The sequence below is a fragment of the Ostrea edulis genome, chromosome 8, assembly GCF_947568905.1.
Source record: "Ostrea edulis chromosome 8, xbOstEdul1.1, whole genome shotgun sequence".
In the NCBI taxonomy this organism is placed as follows: Eukaryota; Metazoa; Mollusca; class Bivalvia; order Ostreida; family Ostreidae; genus Ostrea; species Ostrea edulis.
Genome location: NC_079171.1, coordinates 34,909,972 through 34,937,901, shown reverse-complemented (window position 1 = coordinate 34,937,901; position 27,930 = coordinate 34,909,972). Strand labels below are relative to the sequence as shown.

Genomic DNA, 27,930 nt, shown 5'->3' with positions numbered 1-27,930 from the left:
ATCTAAGTGGAAGTCGGGTTCAAGTGTGTTAACTTTCAACAAACATTTGCATCAATTTGAAATTTCCGTATCTATTTTTGGTCCATTGAAGAAAAAAATAAATCCTTATGTTAACCAGACGATCAGGTGAACGTAGTATTTTTCTACAAACTTGGATCGCAGCCAATTAGAGAGCTCGGAATAATTCAGGCAGGTTATAAACAGTTTTGGCCAATTCAAGTGTACGAGTTTTGAATTTTATCCCTACTTGTAAAGGACCTTAAAATGTTTAGGACATATCGTAACATCTTCTTTAAAGCATGAAGCAGAGCATCTTTGCTGTGACAGGTTTATCGATAGTGCTTAATTCAGTAACTAACTGTTGACCAGTTTTCATCAAGGATTCTCTGCCCACAGTTATACTGTTCTTTAAGTAGAACTATTCTTTTATGTAGCCTCCTCCACTTCCTCTTTGTGGCAGGTCGAGGCTCCCCTCGTGTTGCTGCCCTGACCTCCACCCTCTGTAAAAGTTCTGCATCCTTCAATTTTCGGATGAATATCCACAAGGAAGGGTGTTTGGTACCAATACTGTTGCCCCATCTATGATGGAATCCTACCATTAAACATAACAACTTGTGTGTAATCTAATATGTAAACAGCACTGCATTCGTCCGTTTTTAGATTTATGTCGATGAATATTGGAGAGATAAAATCATAAAATTAAAATATGTCGTCATCTTCGATCAGGTTGTTCGTCCTTGTGTCATTATCCCTATTGAAGACCTTCTACATTTGTGGCAGGAAAGTCCCATCGAGGGAAGTGTTTTTAAAATAGGTCATCAGATCCTGTATTGCAGGATACCGGTTTTGCACTCGTTTTGCTGTGGGGGATTGCATCAGCATACGGAAGTTCTGACGTACAAACGCAAGCGGTAGATGCCCAACAGACATCAATTTCTGTAGAAATTTCTTGACTCTTCTTCTGCGCCTGTAGATTCTAGCAAGTCCTACTTCTTGAATTGTTATCCATAGGCTTTGCGTGAAATGGAAATAACAGCCCCAAATTCTTGTGCGAGGAAGTTTTGTTTCAATTGCCAATTTCAGTGCTTGCTCAAAATCACAGATAACTGAGAGAGGGCGCCATCTCCTTCCAGTGACATTCCTTACTTTGTCCTGAAGATGTTGGAAAAGTTGTCTGTAATGTCCAACTGGTTTTCCTGTCATCAAAGACCAAGCAAAGGTGAAGAACCTGCGTAGGTACTTCCTATGGACAGTTACGAACTGAAGGTAGGGATCGGGACTTGTTTTAAATGTTCCATCGATGTATATCGTTGAACATCTTTGTAAAAAGCGAATATCTTTCTTGGTGGCAAATACGGCGATGCCCCAGTCGTTGTCCAGGAGGGACAAAAACTTATTATTGACATCGTCCACATCCGTTGGAATTGGAGGGAGTAACGATGATCTAACTATTTGCAACGCTGATCGAACTCCAGAGAACTCTGGATTATCCTCGTCCTTTCCTACGAACTTCTCGATTACTTCATTATAAACTCTTTTGATTGGCTTGGATGGATATTCGCTGACTGTTTTCTTCATCTGATTGATGGCCTCTATCTGCTGGAGCAATTCGTCTTCAGCTGCATGGTCATGATCACCAACCTACAAAAGTTAGATAATGGTTGGCGAGCACCTTTCAATACAACAAGAGGTCCAAAGGCCTTATCGGTCACCTGAATACTAGTGAAAAAGTATCACTACTTCCATGGACTATGAACTTTAGAAAAAAATCCTGTTCTAAATGTCTAAGGTAAATTCTAATGTTCAGCAACAGTATAAAACAAGATGTGTTCTTAAAATTTCACTGTCCTCAAAAGTGGATATACTGATGAACGGCTTTAAATAATAGGTGTATTAGCATTAAAACATCAAAAGATATGACTAATTTGGACTCATCTTCAAGTCATAATTTTGGGTTGTCAAATTCACCATTTTTGTACATCCTTTTTTGCTATCCCTAAGTATGCATTTATATTTTATACAGTATCAGTAAACTTACACATAAATACTATATACTAAGTTTGGCCCCACCCTGGAGTCAAAACCCTTACTCTGGGGAAAATCAAATTTACAATTTTGGTAAAAGACTTCCTGCTCTATCCATTTAGGTTCAATTTAGTATCAAAAGCACTAAAGAAAATGTCATTTAAGTGTTTTACACATAAATGGTATATAACAAGTTAGGCCCTGCCCTGGAGTCATAACCCCTACCCCGGGGATCATGAAATTTACAATTTTGGTAGAGGTATTCCTGCTCTACATCACTATGTATTTAGTTCTTCTTACATGTATGTGGTTCTTGAGAAGAGATTTGAAAATTGGTCATTTTGGGACATTTTTTGCCCTGCCCCTAAGGCCCCAGGGGTGCAGAAATCCTAATATTTACAATTAATGTCCCCCTTGTTCCAAAGATGTTTCATACCAAATTTGAAAAGAATTGGAATGATAGTAATCAAGAAGAAGTTAAAAATGTATATTGTTCACACATTAAATAACTGAACAATTTGGCCCCTCCCTGATACCAAAACCCCTACCCCTGGAATCATCAAATTTTGGTAAAGGTAAAATTGGTAAAGGACTACCTCTTCTTTCTAAATATCTATTTACTTTCAATTTAGTATTAATATCATTAAAGAAGATGTAATTTAAGTGTTTTACACATAAACCTTGTATAAGAAGATTTGCCCCGCCCTGGGGCTAGAACCCCTACCCCGAGGATCATGAAATTTACAATTTTGGTAGAGGTTTTCCTCCTCTACATCACTATGCATTAAGTTTTTCTTACATGTGTGTGATTCTTGTGTAGAAGATTTTTGAAAAATTGTCAATTTTGTGCAGGTTTAGCCCCACCCTTAATACCCCAGGAATGCTGGAGTCCTGAAATTTACAATTTATGTCCCCCTGTCCCAATGATGCTTTATATCAAATTTGAAAAAAAAATTGGACTGGTAGTTATTAAGAAGAAGTTAAAAATGTTCAATTGTTAACGCACGACGGACAACGACGGACGAAAACCAATTGCAATAGGTTACTTGAGTTTACTCAGGTGACCTAATAAAAATACAAGGAGCTACCAGAATTTCGACACAACACTCTGTCAAATTCACTGAAGCATTCTACCCACATGTAGATTCAAATGTTGAGAGATTTTGCCGACCCTCCGAGATTTGCTAGCGAACAATAACCCAAGGTGGTCTATGTCGCTCACCCGAGTTCTTGCTGATTACAAGATTAACTACATTATTGATCCCAATTCTTCATATTTCCTTGTTGTTGTTTTTTGCGTTTCAGTTTATTTTGTGTTTTTATATAAATATTTACCATTCCATGGATCCTGTATGTGGTTGTAGTATATAGAGCCTCTTGTTTGTGAATATAGCGTAATGAGTTGTGTGTTCTAACTTGCGTGAACATTAACTTTGATGAGAGAATCTCAGCTATGCCCAAAGTTGTTTGTGAATATAACATATATTTTCATGTCCAGTGAATTCATGCTGTTTAGCTTCATTACGCATACCCCTTAAAGTCTTGTGTTTCCAATGAACTGCACTTGGTCTAAATCTGTCCTACTGTCTTGAATCGTCTCCTGCATGGCTACAACCGCGAGTCCTAACGATGAACATACCGTTGTTTCTTTCCAAAAACCTTACTAAGAGCTTAACGTTAACTTGACCCATCATATCCACCATCAATTCTCTCAGATCCTTTGAATATCTGTCGAAATCTGTGATCAACAATTGCGTTTTCAACTTAGTAAGCTAGACCGACGCCAGTTTGTCCATCGCTGATCGCGACCAAATCACACCACGGATGTAGTTTACTCCGCTCTTCTTGTCATTTCAGTTAACTTTACGCTCTAAATTACCTTTATTTTTACACATGTTTCGTTTTTTTTTTTTACATTTTCAATTAAATATCTATATATTATATTCTCTTTGATATTGTTCCTAATTTTTTATTCGATAAAACTCTTACGAACTATATTTTGTGTTCTACGATCGTTATTTTGGTCATCTGCTATATAATCATGGAAGTTCGGTAAGAACACAAATCAAAATAGAAAATATAAATATAAGAAATAAAATATCATTTTTGAATGTTATTGGGATATGACTTGAAATTGATACGTGATCAAATCTACTATAACGCCCTCGGGCGTTATAGGATTTGATCACGTGACCAACTTCATGTCATATCCCAACAACATTCAAAAATGATATCTTATTTCTTAATTTCTTACGTTTTCATCTTTCATAAACGTTACAAAGTCGATGTTACATAGCCATGTTCATAGTTTGGAAGTTAAAGTATGATTCCATGGAAGTTATTGTAGAGTTATGCTCCGCCACCTGGTAGTTATTGTACGTTGGATTTCTGTCAAAAGATTTCTGTATGATTTATAGTATGCCTAAAATCAAGAGAAGATACGGCACCATGACACACTATATATTTGCAGGAGATAAGATATATATGGCCTGTTCTATATTTAATGTTTTGCTTCATTTGGTTCACTGGAATCCCCAATTATTTTATCACTATCATTACATATGTGATTCTAAATTTGACCCATTTCAGTATTTCCACATCGGGGATATCTGTCTCAAAAACATTTCTTGTTAATCATTATGTCTCTTCTAATTATCAATGCCTTTTTATCTTCATCAGAGGAACGTAAAACATTTCAATACACATTTTTTTTTCCATATTTTAACAGGTGCTGCTGATAATTACGTCAATTATACGGTTGGGTATTCCACTTCACATCCCCATTCTGGAATAGAGAGGATATCTGCCAACTCTACAGAAGTAATAATTCCATTCCCACATAAAATATATCAAAACTTGTACATTGCGTTCACCTTGTTAGTTGACGAAATAGCAGAAATGAATGATGTACCAGTTTTACTCTGTGAAATAGAGGTCAATGGTAAGATTTTATGGCTATACTTGTATAATAATTTTGTACATATGCATTGTTGTCATTATACATTTTTAATAGTATATAAGCATCCCCTGTTGACCGGTCGCACCCGCCGTGAGCCCTATATGTTGATCAGGCAAACGGAGTTATCTGTAGTCAAAACCAGTGTGGCAAGAACGGCCTAACAATCGGCATGAAACACGTCAGACAACATTTGACCCAATAATAGGTTGTATTGGTATACTAGATCGTTATAACGAACATAACATTTGCGAAATGCTGACTTTAAATGAGACTGTTGGAATACATGCATCATCAACTTGTTTGTCAGTAATCTGCTTCGATTTAAAAACTGACCATACACAGAACAAGCTCTTGCGTATCGAATCAGTTGAGAGATAGAAACACCATATGCAGGTGATATAGGAATATTACTACATAAATATTGGAGGCTGACGATGGAGAATTAGAAGTCATCCCGCTTTTCATCAAGTTGAGCTATTAGTTTTTGTTAATATCTACTTTCAATAAAATAATTAAGTATGAAGCAGAATTGGACGACTTTGTGATGTCTTTTATTTCAAGTTCACTGGGGTTTATTGACTCGACATATTAATGAAAATCATTATTGTTAAGAGATAATACGTCGTCGATATATCTAAATGTCGAACTGAAGGCCAGAACAAGATACTCTTTTCTTCTCAGGTAGAAGTTTTTGAAGAATTCTGCTTTATAGGAATATAAAAGTAGGTCAGCTAACAAAGAAGCACAATTCGTGTCCATGGGGATTTCCAACAGTCTGTTGGAAGGCCTGGTACCAGATACCACGAACATATTGTCAATGAGGAACTGCAGCATATTTTTATTTCAACTTCAGAGTACTTGTGCGTGAACTGAGAGAGTGTTGTTTAGCAAAGTAGCTTTTTTGGATGACTGATCACTAAATAGGAATATTTGTGTTTTCTATTTTAGTTGAAGAAGCAACTGTCTTTAATGTAAAACTTATACGGTACCAATTTTGATGCACCAGATGCGCATTTCGACAAATAATGTCTCTTCAGTGATGCTCAACCGAAATGTTTGAAATCCGAAATAACTATGAAGTTTTAGAGCTAAATATAGCCAAAAACAGCGTGCCAAAAAGTGGAGCCAAATTCATCGAAGGATAAGAGCTATGGATGAGGGAGATAATCCTTAATTTTGAAATGAATTTCTAAATTTTATAACAGCAATTAAATATATATCCGTATTTTCAAGCTAGTAACGAAGTATTTAATCTATTGTTAGGAATGGTGTTGTGAAGTGTTTAAAAGTCATAGGTTTTGATGTTGATTTGAGAAAAGTTTTGCGATTTCATATGCAGTGCAGGCTAAACGGTGACCCTCTTGGGTTAGATACACATATACTGCTGTGTTAATATGGTATGTGTGTAATAGTACTTACATCTGTGTATCCATTAAGAGCAAGGTACATTAAGGCCCAAATTTCGCCACAAAATTAGGATAAATTCAAAATGTGGTTTCACTTGGTTTAATCATTATGATTATGCACTAGGGCATTGGTCCTGATGATGCATGTGGAAATTAGTGACGTAACATGTTCTGTGACGTCATTTTCCTTATCTCCGATTGACATGATTTACCGAAATCGCCGAAATTAGCTGTTTTTTTATGCCTTTGAAACCATTTTTAAGATCGAGCACATGCAACAACCACAAAGATGTTTTATGTACAAATTAATCATGTTGAAAGTCAGTAATGAGCAAAATTTCGACTTGGTTGGTAAATGTGCAGACTATTAAATTTAACGTTTAACCATTTCCCGCGTTCATCTGTAATACAAATTTCAACGTTGATGGTGTTCATATATACAAGTTTAACGAATAAATAATATGCATATGTACAGCATATTAAATTTTATAAGACTCTACGTAGTTTGCATTGAAGAAGATAGTGTGTAATCAGAGAATTGGAATCTTCGACACAGATATTTCCGATTCCAATTTTACTCGTTTTGTGTTTGATATAGATACGCAATATCAACGCAATTAATGTAACACCTGGTAAAGTGCAATCACATATTCTTTTTTATCATAGATAGTTTATGATATGAATTATCCCTCTAAATTGGTGTGCATATACTGCGGCGGCTATAATGCGTATCTAAATACAAGTCTAAATATGCCTTGCCAGTCATAATACTCTAACGTACATGTAGGCTAATTATAACTTATTGGATATGTTGCATGTGTAATTTCAAATGCTATTCTAATATTGTATTAAGCAATATGTCAGACACATCTAATGATTGTCCATCTGAATAAAAAACCCACTCATGATACATAATATGTATGTTATTAAGTAAGAATTTTATTATGGCTTTTGGCCTGGCTTTTAAAAAAAACATGCACGTCTGCAACCGAATGCAATCTTTGTTTATAAAATAAAAAGTTTAATAATATCGAAAATGAAAGCACGATAGCTTAATCGGTACCTTTATATCAGAGCATAATAGTGCGAAAGTTCGAATGCAAAATTCGGTTATATTTTCCCCGTAAAAATTGAATTAGTAGCAAGTCAAACATACAGGTTTAAATATATACACTTGAAAATCAATCATTACAATATATTCTTCATTATTTACATGCTGCAGTACCTGTAGTTTCATGACATGCATGTTTCCTAACAAAACAATTCCAACTTTATCGATCTGTCGTTTATATTACAAAGTTCTCGAACTCATTTAGGAGAGGTTACTCCATGATAGATATGGTAATGAAATATTCGCATCTACCCTACTATAAGAGTGAATGGTGGTAGTTGATAGATGAACGATGTAGTATCTAGATATCTAAATTATTACTCATTTGTAAGCTTAAAGATAACGTAAAAGCTTGTATTGTGTGTTCCAAGAGGACAAAACCCGGTGAACCCCGATCATTACATATAAAAAATAAATAAAAACATTTCATAAGAAAACATTTTTAGTAGAAACGAACGACTCTGACTGCATTTGCAATCGATGTCAACAGATCTACAACTCTAATCGTTTCATACTTAAATCTTCGCAAGCATTCAATACTACCATAAAAAGGGGGGGGGAGGGGATAAATCAAAATTCACATGTAAAATTTATGGAAAAACTACATTCTCAAAACAAAAGAATATGTGGGCCAAATTCCTCTGTTGCTACGTCGCTGTAATAAGTATTTGTTTATAGAATCACCTTACATTTGTCGATAACTAACGCACGTGTTCTGTGACATATCTTATTTAAAAATACATGATGGCTAGTCATTGGTTACTATTTTCATCATTAAATCGTGGAACTGGTGTTGAAGTATTAGAACGCGATTTTCACACATAAGGAGAACTTTCTTTTCCTGCATTTACACTCTAACCGTGGGTCACTTAGCATTTAGTGGCATGTGCACAAAACACCGCTTAATGACTATATCCGAATCATGCGCGGATCTAGAGTGGAGGTCCGGACTGGAATTAAAGTTGCATGTAATTTGTGCGCAAAGTAATGAGGACTAAACCAGAACACAATATTATCATTTGTATAAAACTGGAACGATTGTTTGATATCTTTTTCCCAGTTTACATAATTACCAGTGATTAATGTAAACATTCTAACCAAACTATATTCTTGGCTTTTGTCAATTTCAATTTCACTAGAAATCTTTGTGGAAATAATGCAAGTTCTCAACAAAGCACAGGAATTTGGATACAGCACGGTAATAATATATTAATTTTAGCAAAGCATGATATTTTGTAGCATTAAAGTTTGAACACTCGATATTTTCTTTGTTTAAACTTCAAATAATTCAAATAGCCGACGTTATAGAAATAAAGCAAAAATATTGAACAATTGTTCAATGTGTTGTAATCGTACACTACCATTATTAGGAGACAGTAGTGAAATGAAGAATTCAAACATAACTCTCCGAAATTTTGCTGCATTTAGATAGATGAAGTACGTCAGTCGCGTGTCATTTACTACAAAAGAAAATCACACATTCCCAGATCCATGAAAATCGTGCAGCATGCAGAAAGTACCCTGAATAGGTGTCAGACAAAATCAAGTGACGAAGTCCTTGTACACAACGATGGCTTTGAAAAGCATGTCCCGGTCACAGTCTGATGATATCGTGACACTTTTGCACAATGATGAATATCTAATATGAATGTAAGATCGAATGAAACTTTTAAAATTGGCTATTTTATAATAATTCAATTATTTACATATTGTTAAGTATAACATTTTCTACAATTTTACGTTCTATATAGTAATTTTCTTGAGATAGATTAGGTGAACAAGCATACGATATGTCTCCGAGTAAAACATTATTTAACTGCCTCATAAAATTTTCATTTATTTGTCTCAAATGAACAATTTGCATCTAGATTTTGAATTTTTTTCCCGGACCCCCACCCTCTTTAAGAGGGGACAAGCCCCTCCCGCACTCTTCCCCTCGTCGCATCGCGACTCGGCCATCTACTTTCAGCAGCCGGACTGGTCACAAATCAGCAGGACTTGTAAATTATAGATTCTAGTAGTCCTTTTCACTAGTATAGTGAAAAAACATGGGGTCAAAAACTGATTAGATCTTACACCTGTCATTATTTTGACAATTGCTGGAAAATATAAATATCTTTGACTGACGGCATTATATATGCTGATGCACTGTCATAGTGATTGACTTTGGTATTGTTAATAGACAGTCTCTGCTTCATTCATCATTAGAAACTGGCCGAAAAGGAATTGTTGAATGATTTATTAAACATGGAAACCAAGGTTGTTTTCATATCTCCGATTAAATCGTCATGTATCAAAATGTAGAGGGGGGGGGGGGTGTCAAAAATATACGATCCTCTCCCATGCGGACTTCGGACGTGGTTTGAGACAATGAATAAGATTTATGATTCAAACTTTTTTCCTTTGCGTAAATACTAATGCATTGAAAGATTTGTGATATAAAGATAATTGTCAGGAGCCTGTATATATTTTTTTAAATAAAGAGTGTAAATAGATGCAATTGTATATGCTAAAACATTGAATATAATACCGACAAGATTATTTTTTGTTAGGTTTTTCATGGTGTCAGTGTCAACTCTTGTGTAGAACTTATCACATTGTTTGTAAATCTTATCACACCCTGTAAGGTTCACTTTCGGTCCCATTGTCGTGTGTTGAATTTTTAAAAAAAACCTGTTCAAGTTCGTTTTATGATATTTCTTTTCACATATATTCTGAATGAATTTCATGTTGTTTTTACTACATGTACAATCATGAGTTCATGACATAGCTTTCTTGTTCATGACGTCGCATAAAGTAACGTCAAAATGACACAACGTTATCGTAAACTATACTGTATTTACATATGTATTATACATAAGTAAAGCTTTTTACGAAGACATCATAACCATTTTATGGAAGTGTACACCATATGAAAGAATTTTGAGGAATATCATTTAATTTGGACGCGAGGCCAAATGTGGCCCCAAACGTACCTTGTCCTTTACACCTCATCATCGTCAATTTCGATAAAAAAATAAGCTTAATAAAAGGGAAAACCTTAATAACCGGACACCGAATCAACATTAAAGTGATTCGCTACCACATCGCTGTTTTAGCCCAAAACTCCGAACAAGCAACATATTTAATAGCACCACGCATAGGTCTACAATTATGGCTCTTCCCCTAAAATTGGTGGCCTCCTTATTTGTATTATCATTTCACCTAAACTTTTCTAATTACCATTGTTAGTACGTACGTCCCTCTGCCTGCCCATAAACATTTCATATTTTCAACAAATGTTTTATACAATCCACAAACTGCACGGACCGAAGAGTACGATGAACGTAATTGGGGTAGTAAAAACATTGACGCATATTAAATTCCATATTTTGAAAGAATCACTGACAAATACCGAGGACAGATCGTACGCTTAATCGCAAATTATATGTTCGTTATAACGATTTGATTTGCCAATACACCTGTCACTACATTAAATGAGATCTGACGTGTTTTATACCAATTGTTAGGGCGTTCTTTACACACCAATTTTACTACGGATTACTCTGTTTACTTGATCTAGATATACATGTAAGGTTCACGGCTGGTGTACCGGGCAAAAAAGGATGCTTACTTCTCCTAGGCACTTGATCCCACCTCTGGTATGTTCAGGGGTCCGTGTTTGTCCTACTCATATTTCTGTATTCTTATTGGAGTTATGAAATTGTTCACTGTTCGTTATATGCATCGTTTCATTGATTCAGTGTACATTTTATATTCGCAGTTCATGTGACGTAATCGTATGACGTGGTGCACTGCCTTTAAGTGATCGCCCTATTTGCGTCATAATGAAAAGATGGATTTAAAAAAATGATATTGGTCCTGGGTCTCTTACATTCTCATTTTCACGGAAACCACTGTGACTGGTCTTAATTTACGTGTGATATATTTTTCAAAATTCCATTCAGTCGTCATGGAGATATAGCAAACCTATTAAATAAGAAATTAAGTTCCGAAGAGGGAATGTTAAAGCTAAAATATCTACTCCTTACAAACATATATTCATTGCTGGACCCAGTAAATGTTCTATCATTACTCCTTATGAACATGTGAACAGCTCTGAAGGATAACCTTCAAGCGTGTTGTGCTACGATATATACCAGAAGTTGTGTAAATGAAATGTGAATTCTTAAACAATCTAATAAACTATTATCAAATTTGAATCACGTAACTTTTTTTTTATTCAATGTAAAAAAAAATTTTGCTTTCTACACTTTACATGACCATTCCTCTCAATAAATTAAAACTATACTTTTTGACACCATAAAGAGTTGCTTTTAAAAGAAAAAGGAAACATTCATGTCTGAATTACTTTGTTAAACATCACTCTTATTCTATCTACAAATACTCTAAAGTTGATATTAAAAATATGTTGGAGTTCCTCATTGACAATGTTTATGTAGTGTTTGGTGATCAGGTCTTCCCATGGACACGATTCGTGCTCCTGTACTCGCTGACCTGTTTTTATATTCTTACGAGGCATTTATACAGAATGTTCTACATGTTCTGAAAAAAATGTCTCGTTGTGGCCTACAACTCAACATTTAGATGTATCGACGTTTTATCTATTCTTATTCATATGTCGGTCGATTACATCCTAGTGAATTTGAAATAAAAGACACTATGGAATCTTCCACATCTGCCTCTTACTTAGATATGTTCTTGAACATATATGTGAACGACGAACAAAGAACTCAAATTTATGTAGCAAAATCGCAATATCACCTGCATATAGTGTTTATGTATCAGAATGGATTCCATACACAAGGCCTTGGTCTGCATATCATCATTTTTTTTTTTAAATCGAGGCAGGTCAGTTCAGTTAAGGCTTCCCGAGGACAATTACGGAACTGTATATAGATGTGCAACAGTGCAATTCGCACCACATGGCGTCACAATACAAACGTACGTCACGACGTACAATTTCTTTCAGTTGTATCGCGGGGGAAATGTCAGAATAGAATGTCGTTATTTACTACCGTTATCAAGTGATAAGCAGTACACATGAAAAACTTTCTTGTCAAATGTTTATCATATAGTCTTGTATTATTTCTTTTTCATTTCAAATTAATCTGCATTTATCATATCTAGTTTTCGCAAAGGTTCATTTCACATTGTAACCTTGAAATCGCCCCTATGTATTCTCCTGATTCCGATTAACACTGCATTTAATATACATAATTATTGCAACCAGCTGCAGTAAATGTAAAAGTGCAACGATGTAAAGTGTATGGTTGATGTTTATATATTTATATTCTTATTGCATTGATATATCAGAAAAGTGTTGGGAGCAACTTCTATTACATGCTCTTGAAAATTGAAAAATATTCTGCATTAGATGGATTTCAAACTTCCTTCCGTTTATTTGAGAACTAGCTCTCAAGTCTTTTCAGTTAATGTGAATTAGGCTTTGGTTTTTTTCAATATTAAAAGGGTTGGGCTGTATATAACCGAAATCGTTGCACTTTCACAATTATCACAATCAGTTTTGTTGGTTCTGAATATATAATGTCACGTGATAGTCTCGTGATGATAAACATATGCCACGATGAAAATATTTGGAAGCCTACTGGGTATCAGTTTAAAATGTTGTTTCGTTCTCGGATATTTTTCATTGAATAGTATCCATATAAAACACTAAAGACCTTTTTGATGCATCTGATCTACTTTATTTTTGTATGGGATGCTTTAATTCAATTGAGAGATTACTGATTTGATGTCACAGGAGTTTCGTCGGTATCGTTTAAAGTTAGCGTTTTGCAAATTATATGATCGTTCTCAAGGTCTAGTTTGCTAATACAACCTACCTTCGGGTCAAATGCTGTATGGCGTTTTTCATACCGATTGTTAGGACGTATTTGATATACTAATTTTGACTGCGGATTCCTCCGTTTACCTGATCAAGATATTAAGCTAACGGCGGGTGTGACAGCTTGACAAGTGGCATCTCAATCCCAGGTCTGATGTGTTCAAGGATCCGTTTTTACCCAAAGTAATGCATTTGCAGCACCATGGTACAAAGGTGGCTTGGACTCCAACAAAACTTTATATATATATATATATATATATATATATATATATATATATATATAACTATAACTCTGAACACTGTAGAACTATTTCGCCCGTGTTACCGGTCTTCTTCAGTCGTGTTTATCTCTCATAGCTACGTAACGCACGACTACATACACGAAAGTACTTTGGCGTCACAGTATGTATTATTAAAGTCAAAGTTGATATTGCGCGAAAAACATTTGAGAAAGGTAAATAGTCTAATAATAAAATGAACAATACTCACCCGATCTCGTGGACACATCCTAAAATATGACTATGCGTACAATTAAATATTTGGTATTAGTAATGTAACATAATTTTATAAAATGTTTGTTCACAAAGCAGTAAACTACTGGCCTAAGTGAATACAAACAAGAAATATTACAGCAAGTAGTTAATCGTAAATACATCAATATTGTTAACATCAGTTATTATAACACGTTCAATCCCGTAGTTACACCACATATCCCGTGGGGATCCGGGTTAGAATAGGACCTTAGTACCCCTTGCTTGTTGTAGAAGGCGAGTAAATGGGGCGGTCCTTCGGATGAGACCGCAAAAACCGATGTCCCGTGTCGCAGCAGGTGTGACACGATAAAGATCCCTCCCTGCTCAAAGGCCATAACCGCCGAGCATATGCCGATATTTTGCAGCCCTTCAACGGCAGAGGTGACGTCTCCATATGAGTGAAATATTCTCGAGAGGGACGTTAAACAATATTCAATCAATATAACACATTCTTTGCATACAAGTCTTACAAGACATATATATCCCTTGCCGCCATAACAACAATCAGAAGAAAAAGCATTGTCATTCCGTCAACTGAAATGTCTGGGAAGTGACAAATGTATGAAACAGTTCACACCCTACAAGTCCAGTAAACAGAACGTTTATTCGACGAAATAGAAAAAATCTTCACTCCAGAGTTGATTGGAGACAACGAGTACTAACCAAATACAACATCCTCCGACACAAAAGTCGAGCGTAGAAAATATCAATACCCACTCTAGTGCCATCGTGTCATCCGAAAAAAAAAATCTCAACAGCATAAACCGAATTTTCTATTTCGCTGAATACTTTTCATGATGATAGTTTTGCTTATTTCAAACCCAGTCACCGTTGGTTTACGTTGTTGCAGGTCCATATTTGCTATGGGATAGAAAAGACAAAGAATGATGTGATTGATTATATAATTCCCTCAAATAGATAACTTTAGATGAATACAAATGAAGAAAAATCATTACATTTTATATGATTAATTCCTCATGTAACTTTGTCTCTCTCAGGATGTCCTCCTAATCATTATGATGGGTCATGTGTGTGTCAGGCTGGTTACAAGGGATGGAACTGTACAGAAGGTACTGTAGAAAATGTTTAGTGCTTGGAATTATTTTGGAAAATATGCTCTATTCCAAACAAATGTTTCAAAATCAATTATGATTTAATGCAATTGTTAGAAAACTACTTTGATTATTACAGCGTGTTCAAATAACACATACGGTGTGAACTGTGTGTACAGCTGTGGGCATTGCATCAACGAAACGTGTGATCACGTGACTGGAAATTGTTCAATCGGTTGTGACAGAGGTTGGACAACAAGCAAATGCAATACAGGTATAGATAAAAGCTACAAGGAAGATGTTTCATAATTAAAGCATCCCCATGAAATTATGAATATTAACAAATGCTACTGAGATCAGTTTATCTTCAAGTTAAACATAACTAAAGAACAGGTCTAATAATGAAAGCAACATTTGAAAGATAGGTGTATTAAGAAACATTGGAGGAAACACCAAATTTATGGACCGGAAAGATTCTGACAAGTGTAAAAAAGAATAGATAATTACATGAGGTAACTATCTATTGCTAGCTAAATAAAACAGATAGTCTTATATAAGATTTGAACTTAATTCACAACACCAAAGTTAACAGCCGGTTATACACAGTTCACGCTTGTCCGATCGATCGGGACAAAATACGTTTGTTCGATCAGTCAATATACTTTTTCTCGACTAAATATCAAGGTCAATATACACCTATCTTAATCATATCATTGATTTAATTTTTTATTGTTGATTTTAATCAATATTTTGGACGCCCGAAACACAATTAGATATACAGAAATTATATGTGTAACCAATGCATGTACATTACATTAGGGGATTTGGATTTAGACAGGGTATGGAGTTTGCAACTCAAACACACATACACACCTTTGATTTTGGTTATATTACTTTGTGAAATTAGGTATTTTTGGTCAGACATTGTACTTTTTTATCTCACCCATTAGTAATAAGTGTTTGTCGTTTTAATATTTTTAAAAATGTTTTTATTTGTATAAAATCCCATGCAGACGATAAAAAAGTACAAAATATATATCATGATATCAACAACTTAAACCTTTAATTCATCCCCCCCCCTTGAAATTTTTCCAGACTCACGCATACATTATATCAATTTGTTGTCGTTTCACACTGTTGACAATGAAATAAGACTTAAGAAATAAGATATCATTTTTGAGTGCTATTTGGATATGAGATGAAGTTGGTCACGTGATGAAATCATATAACGCCCAAAGGGCGTTTTAGGAGATTTGATCACGTACCAACTTCATACCATATCCCAATAACACTCAAAAATGATATTTTATTTCTTATATTTATATTTTCTATTTTGATTTGTGTTCTTACCGAACTTCCGTGATTATGTAGCAGATGATCGAAAGAACGATCATACAACACAAAGTATACATCGTTAGAGTTTTATCGAATGAATGATTAGGAACAATATCTAAGAAAATATAAGATATAGATATCTTATCAAGAAGGTTAGAAAAGACGAAACAGGTGTCAAATAACGTTTATTCAGAACATAAATTCAATTGGATTGAAGATAAGAAGAGTGGAGTAAACTACATTCGCAATGTGTTTTGGCCGCGTTCAGCGATGGAGAAAAGGGCGTTGAAAACGCAAATGTTGAACGTAGTTTTTGACCGAAATTCAAAGAATATGAGGGAATTGATAAGTCAAGTTAACGTTAAGGTCTTAGTCAGGTTTTTGGAAGGAAATGACGGCATGCCCATCGTTAGGACTCGCGGTTGTAGCCATGTAGGAGACGCTCCGAAAAAGTAGGAAAAATTTAGACGAAGTGCAGGTAGGTTGCTTCTTTCATTTACTTTCAGTGTGTGTAAGAATTTTTTTTAAAGAAACCGACAGTTTTTGCTCACTTGAAAAAAATATGTTGTAGGATTCTAATGAAAGGTGAAATAAAGACTCGTACCCACACCCTGGCATGGACATTATTTTTCGAGCCTCGAAATCAGCCTCGCTTATGATCATGTCGAGTCATAGCCGTGATGGCAGTTGCCAGGAAACAACAGGTTAACTTATGATCATCAGAAAGTAAATATGCTTATAACTTTGCCTACATGTTTCGCTTCCAATATCAAAGTTGAATTAGCCATCAGACGTTGCAGTTTAGGCATAGTTGCAGACGGTATTTTAAAATTATTTAAACTGAAATAACTGTTTAATGTATCTGTTTTATATATCGATGAAACTTTTGTCTGTTTACAAAATAAACTGTGTATAAATATCTTTATGTGTATGTTTATGTTATGATGTAGTTGCTGTGCGGGCTATTTCTACTTTTTAAATTTGTGGCGAAAAAAAGGGGGAGGTCTACCCCCCACTGCACTGCATAAACAAGGAGCCAGGTAAAAGTAGAGGAAGTGACTTTTGAAGCGATGATTGCATTCCTACGCAAGAAAAGATTGATCACGTGACCAATTTCATATTGCAAGAAAATAAAAGTCAATGCCATTAGTACTGTTATATAAGGAAGTGCATTAGGAAATGTAAATGTATGTATATATATGGAATCCGTATCTAATGTAATCATTTTGTTGGAATCAAAATTGGATTTTTTTTTCACGTGTAATTCAATGTTTTGAAAATAATTTTTATGCATATCAACTTTATACATTGCACATCTCGACTTGCATTACAGTTATGTATCATTAGGGAGGGTTAGAGGTGGTGACTAACCTTATATTTCTTTTTCGAAATCGTTCTTTTGCCACCATTATCACTGACAAAGTCGGCCATTGTTATCATTCGATCTATAGACAGATTCCCGACCTTTTTTTAAACAATAGAATGAATGAATTGTAGTGGATATTCTGCCATTACTTTTGCAGATAGTATAACCAAAGACACAATAGGACGATGCGTAGTCTTTATTATCTACTTCATGAAACAAACAAAAGGAATAATAAATATACTGTTAAATTACAAATGAATAAATAAATAATGAAAAATAAACTTAAGATATGTTACAAAACGAAAATAGTCAAAATTTGGATTTAATTTTATCACAAACTTGTTTCCGTAGAAAAATTTGTTAATCTCGTACATTTATGTGAAAGATACATATGCCAATAACGGTGTTCCATAGAACATATTCAGATGTATGCCACTTCTAAATATAATATACAAGAATAGCTAACAAACCAAAATAAAGTAGATATGCATTCAAAGGCTAAGAGAATCATGATAATGAACTGCAAAAGACTACTTACAGTGTGTGCTATCTCTAAGTAGAAAATGAATGATTGGAACAATCGACTGATACATGAAACACACTCACAGGTAAACAGGAAGTACGTGCTCGAATTAAGAATGGTAACTCTGAACGGGTTTGAAGTCTAAGTCGTAAAGAAAGATAATTCAATATAAAAAAAAGAAATATTTTAACAAATAACGATAACTCTTCATCGTGGAAATGCAAGTGAATTAAACAAAGAATTGAAATAAAGCATCAGATTTTGTCTTCTTACCCCAAATATTTAGAATTTAGAGCTTTGATTTCTTTTGAAATTCTCAGACAAAAATTACTGTGAACCCAACATCTTGTTTAGCTGGGACAACCCCCTGTTTGAAAAAGATGCAACGAGCCTGATTATTTATATATATTCACATGATATCGTCGTGCTTTTGTTGTTTTTGACAGAATACTTCTCTAAAATTCACGGAATTCATTGTATCAAAACTTCAACAGAAATAAACATCAAATATGACTGTAGGCTGAAAAACCACTTTCCCCAACCCTACTCTTTCAATATTCTCGTTTAAAATCAGCATTTCGCAAATTTTATGGTCGTTATAACGATTTAGTTTACCAATACACCCTATCATTGGGTCAAATGCTGTCTGACGTGTTTCATACCAAATGTTGGACCGTTCTTGACACACTGACTTTGATTACGCAGCTATGTTAAGACTTCCCGGAGTCTGAAATGCATTCAAAACATACATTGGATTGCGAGGTCGGTTTTTGGTTTTCACTTGTAATTTATATACTTAAGTACAGACAATTTATATAGAAGGTTCTCTCGGCTATATATTAGCATATCTGTTATGATAGCACATGACTTCGTTGATCACGTGACGGTCATTAATAATTGTTTGAAGTGTTTCACATAAATCACTTCAGCGCAGTTCATTTAACAATTATTTTTAACTTTTTGTTTGATAAAAGAACTCACCGTATCCTTGTGTACCCGAAATGTACATGGGAAAATGGTAGTATTACTTGCGTACAAAATACAGGTATTTCATGAAGAGTTCAACCTACCGAGACACTTACTTACACATTTGATGGTAATCTGTATTCAAACAAGGCCATCACACATTTAACCAAGCAAGACTCGGGTAGAGAACAAACTCCTCCTACGATTTCCGTAATAGATCTCAAATGAATCCTCATAAATTTCCTGCACTAGACTCTTTTATAAACACATCATAAATTCTACCTCATATCAGTGGTATAAAACAGAGTACATCTCAAAAGTATATTTTTCGAAAGCAGTGTAAACACGCTGAATTTCAATCAAGGGTAATTAAACAAACTATTTTAAAATATTCGGACATATAAGATATTAAAATACAATTCAGACACGTGAATTTTGCAAGAGCGTTCTGACATCTTATAGGCAGTTTGAAATAAGGTCTAAAGTTTTTGACACTCTTCCCGTCATAATAACTGAAGTTTGCAGTGACTTGACGTCATTTTGCATTATGACGTCATATATTGGTAGTTCAGAGAAGTAAAGGCATAAAATGCACTATGATATTCTATAAGTGAATCCTTAACCTACCCGCGTACGGATTAACTCCGATTATCTGATCAACATATATGGCTCACGGCGGATGTGACCGATCGATAAGGGATGCTTACTCCACCTTGGCACCTGATCCCACTTCTGGTGAGTGCAGGGGTTCGTGTTTGTCCAACTATCTATTTTGTATTGCTCATAAGAGTTACGAGATTGATCACTCTTCGTTATCTTTACTTTTCATTCTATGGATATTAAACATGTATGCTAAACCATGAAATCATGATCTTCATATACCAATATGCAGCTCAAATGCATGTAAAAATCTTTTCAGCACAGCCATTGTCAAATTAATTTTTCTTCGCTGACGAATTTTCCCTTTTGTCTTGCCCTTCCTAGTTTTCATATATTCATATTGATTTTATTGTATTGAATCACTTTTACCTGTATACATGCATGTATTTGAGTGTGTGTTTGTAGAAAATATTTACGATTTTCGATAAAATAATGCTCCAGTATGACATACTACTTGCATGTTTGTGTGCAGGCCGCACGTTTCCCGTGCTGGATTGTCAAACATTCCATTGATTTTAATGTCTTCTTTTTATAGAATGCATCGCTATGCAAACAGGTCTTATTGATTTGATTAATATCTAAAATTTGACATATTATACCATGATCATAAAAATATATAAGATATAAACCTTTGTCAAAAATAAAAGAATAAAGAAAAAACTCATGTTTTGTAAGGACACTTCAGCAGTACTTAACGAACATCTGTCCCACAGAAAAGCTTGGAAATCTCATTTCATATAACAGACCGGCTCTTGCCGGCCCATAATAATCCAAGCAAGTTTTACAACATACGTCTATCAATCAAAGCAAATCCTTAAACATAGTAAAGCACTCACGGTTTATGTGACCGGTCGACGGGGGATGCTTACTCATCATGTACCTAATCCCACCCATGATATATCCAGAGGTCCTTGTTTACCCAAATCTATTTTGCATTTCTTGTGTAACGTATGATATTAGTCACTGTTCATTGTCTCCACCATTCATATGCCTAATAATCAAGATAATCCCTTGAAACTATGCAACCAGACAAGTTGATAATATCGTCAGATATCATGGAACTCTGCCTTTTTAGATTAGCAACACTATACCAAGGCAACTCAAATATGAGAATTGGTCACAAAAAAGTGAAGATAACGAACAGTGTTCAATCACATAACTCCTCTAAGCAATACAAAATATATAGATGAGCAAACACGGACCCCTGCACACACCAGAGGTGGGTTTAGGTGCCTAGGAGGAGTAAGTATCCCCTGTCGACAGGATCAGAAGAAATAAATCATTTCTCATTTAGTATTTCGTATAACAAATAGACCATGTCTCATTTAGCTTGTAGCAGTGGCTGGTATGGGCAGGATTGTGTTATGAGATGTAGCAGTCATTGTATAACACCTGACGTGTGTGATCACGTGACCGGATCTTGTGTTGGAGGATGTGCTACTGGATGGACGAATGATGCATGTGATTCTGGTTGGTATTCATTTTAGTTCTTTACGTGTTTTTTTTTATTTAGTTCATATCTATATTTAAGTTTTTAAACATATTTTAAGTGGATGCAACATAGTATGGATATTAAACATTTATGATAAACCACTTGATTAATTTGATTATATTACCTTCTGATGTAGAATGAAATCATGATCTTCATATACTAACATACAGCTCAAATGTATATAAAACATACTTTCAGCACAACCATTGCCATCTTTAATATTTTCTTCTTTGAAGCAGTTTTGCCCTTTTATTGCCCTTCTTAGTATATATTGGTATTGACTTCATTGTATCAAATCACTTGTCTCTGAATGCATCCGTGTATGTATGTATGTAGATGAATTTGTGTATTTATATGCAATATAATTTGTGTTCTGTTTTTGGTATATTTTGGATTACATATAATTTAGAAATGTACAATATACTAATCAACTCACCTTCTCCAACTTATTATTGTTATCATTGTCATCAGTATCAATTTACCAATTAGCCTGTGGAAGTCTTGATTTCATTCCTTATTGATAAGTGAGGAATTATTTTGATATTTCAATTGTTTTTTATTAAGGGAATATTTCATTATTTTTCGCAGCAAAAGCAACGTTTTGATAGTATTTCACTGAACAATTATTTGTATCGTTGGACATGATAAAATATAAGATATACTTTTGACTTACTATACCCGTTTAATTCATATTTTTTTTAATTTAGCTTTTAACAGTGGCTGGTATAGATGAAATCACGTTACCGGATATAGTCTGGAATGATGTGCCACCGGAAAAATGAGACGTGTGATGCCAATTCGTGTTTTATTTTATTGCTAGTAGCTCTCTGTATTTCATCTATTTTATAACGTTTTTATTTTCTATCAGTTGATATAAGATATCGCGAGTATTTGACAACTCTTTGTGGAAGTATTAAAATTGATGATAAAATATTTTGTTTATTTTCTTACATGATTTTTTCTGGCAATATATCTAGTTTTATTCTATCTGGGTCAGGTGTTGATTGGGCGTAATGATGTACGTCCGTAGCCTATCATGATATAACATGGGGAACAGAGGGATCCGGTTCTCTGGTCAGATACGACCACGCTGTTACCATAGTGTAAAACGTTAGCCTGGAATCCAACGAAGACTTATTTCATGACGTCATATCGATCATGGAGGGACAAGAATTGGTTGATCACTGTTAATTCGTCAAGTAATTATACAGGTCCACTAGAGTTTAAGAGTTTCAAATGTCATGTCTTTATATGTACTGCGTTTTTATCATACTCCACAGAATCGCAGTTATAGTAAATTATACAAGGAACTCATTATTAGTTTCCCAGCCGTTAATTCAATCAATGAATGTACAAGAACATATGTTATTGTGCTTTGAATATGTTACAATTGCAAATATCTACATTTTTGTATAGGTTGGTTATTGTTGTCAAAAAACCACGACGTGGGAATGAGAGTGACAGACATGTACATTATAGCCAGTCCAGCAAATGACATAACCGTCATCACGTGACAATGATCGGGGTATGCCATTTCTTTTTATTGATAAATTATTTGAAAGGTGAAGATAACAAACACTGATCAATGTATTTGACGCATTGACCACATTTCCAAAGCACTTTTGTTTCTGCAATTCATTAAAACTTTTTAAAAAAAATTAAAACATTCATGCCTGCTTCATGTTGCATACCGTTTTGATGGTGCTTCAACGTTTTATAAATTGTTGAATTCTGTTTCTTCAACGTAGCATTATCGGATCTAATCATTCAGTTTAGAGGAGAATGGAAACATCTGATAAACAATGTGTTTATATGTGGTTGAAATATGTCACCAGTGGGTCCGGGGGAGGGGGGTAGGGGGTACATCTTCCACAACGCCCCGTGTTCTCCTGTATTCTGCTGACCAAATTTGTGGTAAAACTATTATAATTTCTAAGTACGCATGCTGCGATCTAATGTAAAACTTATGCGGTACCAATTTTGATGCAGGAGATGCGCAATTCAACAAATAATGTCTATTCAGTGATGCTCAAGCTGAAATTTGGAAATTAAAAATATCAATAAACTTGTAAGAGCTAAAAGGAAATCAAGAGTGCCAAAAACTGGAGCCAAAATTCATCTAAAGATCAGAGCTATACATGGGAAAAATAATCCTTAATTTTAAAATGAATTTCTTACTTTTATCCCAGCAATTAAATATACATGCGTACTTTGAAGCTAGTAACGAAGTACTTAGCTATTGGGCTGTAGAGACCCTCGGGGACCCAGGGGTCGTAATTCAGAAATAACTTATGCTTAGTTTTAAACTTCACCTAATCATTTCTTATAACGCTGCTGGTTGTCTGTATGTAGCATCTTGCTTTTGTAGATATACTTTGTTGACGTCCTTCTTTTTTATGTAGAAAGGTTGAGGATATAGGAAAATAATTGATTTATAAACTTTCGTACAGGTGACGGAGTACGCAGAATCGGTTTGTCATCTGGCTTTCCAAGAATCCTCAGAGTACAACTTATGTCAACAACACGTAACAGCCTTCAGTAATGTTACCATGTTCAATTGTATTAAAAATATCAAAGTATATGTATTTCCAAGTCTATTTATTATTGACACAAAGTTGATAAGTATACCCTCTTGCAGAAGGTTGTGTTGTCGTTCGGTCGGTCTGTACACCAAGTGCCGACCTTTGTATATCCAAAGAACCCTTTATTTGCAAAACTTCAAACTTAGTACATTGGTTCTACTTAAAGAGAAGATGATCCTTAGTGCCATTTCACTAGTAGATTAACCCCATTAATTTTCAAATTACAAGATCAAAGGTCATTACTCAAAATGACTGGATATAATCATAATTGAAAATTTCTGTTTAGTTTGAAAGGTGAAGATAACGAACAGTGATCAATGTAAAACTTATACGGTACCAATTTTGATGTACCAGATGCGCATTTCGACAAATAATGTCTCTTCAGTGATGTTAAACCGAAATGTTTGAAATCCGAAATAACTATGAAGTATTAGAGCTAAATATAGCCAGAATCAGCGTGCCAAAAAAGTGGAGCGAAATTCGTCCAAGGATAAGAGATATGCATGAGGGAGATAATCCTTAATTTTGAAATGAATTTCTAAATTTTATAACAGCAATTAAATATACATCCGTATTTTCAAGCTAGTAACGAAGTACTTAGCTACTGGGCTGTAGAGACCCTCGGGGACTAACAGTCCACCAGCAGAGGTCTCGACCCAGGGGTCATAATGTAAAACATATACGGTACCAAATTTGATGCACCAGATGCGCATTTCGACAAATAATGTCTCTTCAGTGATGCTCAACCTCATAAATCCCATCTATATATTTATTTCATGAATATATACAATAACGGTACAATACTGGCTGATACGTCGCCCAGTATCAAAAGATGCCACTCTGTGGAGTTTATAAGGGGCACAGTCTCCAACGGTTTTGTTGGTGTCCCTCGGATTATCCTTCGGGATATCAAAGACTTGTTGTATGTATAATCAGATAATCATTAGTTTTGGTACATAAATCAAAATTCATACACCCAAATTAAAGATTGTCGTGTTTCTGTAAGAGATATTTTTGATCATTCCTTTTAAGATCTCATGTGCTTCAAAATGTTCCGTAAAAAATAGTAGAACTTGTGACATACTGATTTCGTAGTATTCTCACTGGACGTACTTTCTTTACCAAAAACGTTTGATAATTTGACTTGTAAATCTTCTAACGTTGTCTACGCTATTGAGTGTAACCTATGTGGCTTAATCTATGTTGGAGAAACTGAGAGTTCACTTAATAAAAGAATATCGGGGCACATATTTCAAATAAATAATGGTGGTAACCAATTTCTTTACAAGCATTTTAACTCACCGGACCATTCCATACTGTCCAAGATGGTAAGGATTTTGGGGGGAAATACCATCACACAAATAGTCCAACATTAAGTACCACTTTTCATAGACAATGAGAAGATCACTGGATCAGGATCCTAGGTACAGCATTTCAATACGGATGCAATGATGATGTATACGATGTGGGGAATTTGACTAGTCCACAATTTATTAACGTGAATGTGATGGAACTTTCACAATACTCAAAGACAGAAACACAGTCATGGACATCGTTCATATAAAAGACCAAGTATAAGATATGTCACGTTTGATTCACTTACCTTACGTCAACAGCCAATTAGGTGCACATCATATTCGCACAACACTTTACTTTGTTCTATGAAGAGTTTAGCATACGTTATTTCAAGAATCCACGGCTAGTCTATACTTGGATTCTTCAACACCTGAATATAGACTGAACTCTGATTATGGATGTTGCCAATCACAGACTATTTTAACCACCAGGGGTCACGGATGATAATCCTTTCAAATCATGCCTTCAGTTTCTCAAGCTCAAATTTACAAACAAAGGAATAAATGCCGCTAACATATGCAGCATTTTTTGCCCTAAAAGAGTTCAGTCGTGTATTCCAAATGTTTTCAAGTTTAAGTCTACACCTAGTATTTCCTACAAATATACTTCTACCGATGCATCCAAACTGTATAAACAAACTTTGCAGTGTCTAGATATAGGTCATCTTTTAATAAATCCACGTACGTGTTCTTGTCCTTCATATTCTTCTAACTATAATCCAACTGGATATATTTGTACTGTTGATGTTGATATAGTTGAAAATAAGGACCTCAAATCACTGATTCTAAAAGGTCCTAAATACAGACAACCTTGATCATTAGTTGCCGACAGAACTTCATCTCTTTTATGAATTCTGTCGAAGATTATGCCACACGATGGGCTAAATATGAAAAAGAAGAAATTGAAACATTGTCAGGATGGATTAGAAGTATAAAAGGAATATCAAAATCGAGCATTAGACATATTAAAACAAAAGTACGTACCATCAATCCTTCTGTGTTTAGTAAACCATCAGTGATAAAGAGAATTAGATAGGTTACATGAAGAATGTTTTGATTGCAGCTGAAAAAGCTTGTAACAACATTATATTTTTTTGTAAATCTCATTATTACAAGTGCATTTTAAACGAACATTAATTCAACTTTGGTAATGATACTTATACTTCAACTGCCGTTTCACAAGATTACATTCTTGAAAACCATGCTTCAGATTTATACACATTTAGTATTCCAGTCAATGGGTCGAATGAATATGAATTACCATACCTATACTGGATTTTCAAACTACATGAAAACCATTACAGAGATACATTGCTGGATCCAGTAAGTGCTCTACCAAGCCCCCATCTTTGCTCCTCAAGAAAATATTAACATCTCTGAAGGAGGAACTTCAAACGTACTGTGCGACTACATATGCCAGAGGTGGTGTAAATCAAATGTGGATTCTAAAAAGCTCTAAAGAACTTTAAGTAAACTTTAAATCACAAAACTGTTGTCAGGTCAACAACATGAAAACTTATGACTTTTCAACACTTTCTACGACCATTCCTCGCGATAAATTAAGGAATAGACTTTTTGACACCATAGACAGTTGCTTCTTCAACAAAAATGGAAAACGGAAATATTCATATATAATGATCAGTCATCCAAAAAACAAATTAATAAACACCACTGATTTTGACTGCGGATAACTCCGTTTACCTGATCAGGATATGGGGCTCACGGCGGTTGTGACCGGTCAACAGGGGATGCTTACTCCTCGTAGGCACCTGATCCCACCTCTGGTGTGTCCAGGGGTCCGTGTTTGCCCAACTATCTATTTTGTATTGCTTGTAGGAGTTATGAGATTGATCACTGTTCGTTATCTTCACCTTGCACACCACTCTAATTCTACACACAAGGATTCTGAAGTTGAAATAAAAAATATATGCTGTAATTCCTCATTGACAATACATTCGTGATCTTTGGTGATTGGGTCTTCCAACAGTCTGTTGGAATCACCATGGGGACGTATTGTACTCCTTTGTTAGCTGACCTGTTTTTATATTCATATGAAGCATAATTCATTTAAAAACTTCTACGTGAGAAGAAAAATATCTTGCTGTGATCTTCAATTCGAACATTTAATTTTTTCGACGGTGTATTCTCTATTAAAAATAACAATTTTCATTCACATCTTGATTCGATATATCCCGCTTAACTCAAAATAAAAACACGACAGAGTCGTCCACTTCTCCATACTTCATACAGATATTTTATTGAAACTAAATATCAAATACAAACTAACAACTCAACTTTGTGACAAAGGGATGATTTTAGCTTCTCCATTGTCAACTTCTCATAATTTTATGTAGCAATATTTCATTATCACCTGTATATGGTGTTTATATATCTCAAGTGATTCGGTACGCAAATGTTGTTCAGCTTATGGTAATTTTGTAAATCGAAACATGATACCGACAAACAAGTTGATGGTGCAGGGTTCCAACAATCTCGTTTAAAGTCAGCGTTTCGCAAACTTTTTGGTCGTTATCACGATCTATTTTGACAATACAAACTATCATTTGGGTCAAATGCCGTTTGACGTGTTTCATACCGATTGTTAGGCGGTCCTTGGTACACTGATTTTTACTAAGGATAACTCCTTTACCTGATCAAGATATAGCGCACACGGATGATGTGACCGGTCGACGGGAGATGTTTACTCCTCCTAGATA

At 34.8% G+C, this 27,930-nt stretch overlaps 1 protein-coding gene across 1 annotated transcript in view; it reads left to right on the top strand.

Annotated features, from left to right (window-relative positions):
* LOC125662467 (uncharacterized) overlaps positions 1-23,861 on the top strand; it is a 49,616-nt gene extending 25,755 nt beyond the window's left edge. The window contains exons 6-12 of the mRNA XM_056147405.1: positions 4,754-4,966; positions 14,881-14,952; positions 15,074-15,208; positions 21,114-21,254; positions 21,984-22,475; positions 22,693-22,801; positions 23,727-23,861. Of these exons, the coding sequence (XP_056003380.1) occupies positions 4,754-4,966; positions 14,881-14,952; positions 15,074-15,208; positions 21,114-21,254; positions 21,984-22,009 (587 nt within the window). The 3' untranslated portion in view covers positions 22,010-22,475; positions 22,693-22,801; positions 23,727-23,861. The remainder of the gene's footprint in view (positions 1-4,753; positions 4,967-14,880; positions 14,953-15,073; positions 15,209-21,113; positions 21,255-21,983; positions 22,476-22,692; positions 22,802-23,726) is intronic.
* The last annotated feature ends 4,069 nt before the right edge of the window (positions 23,862-27,930 follow it).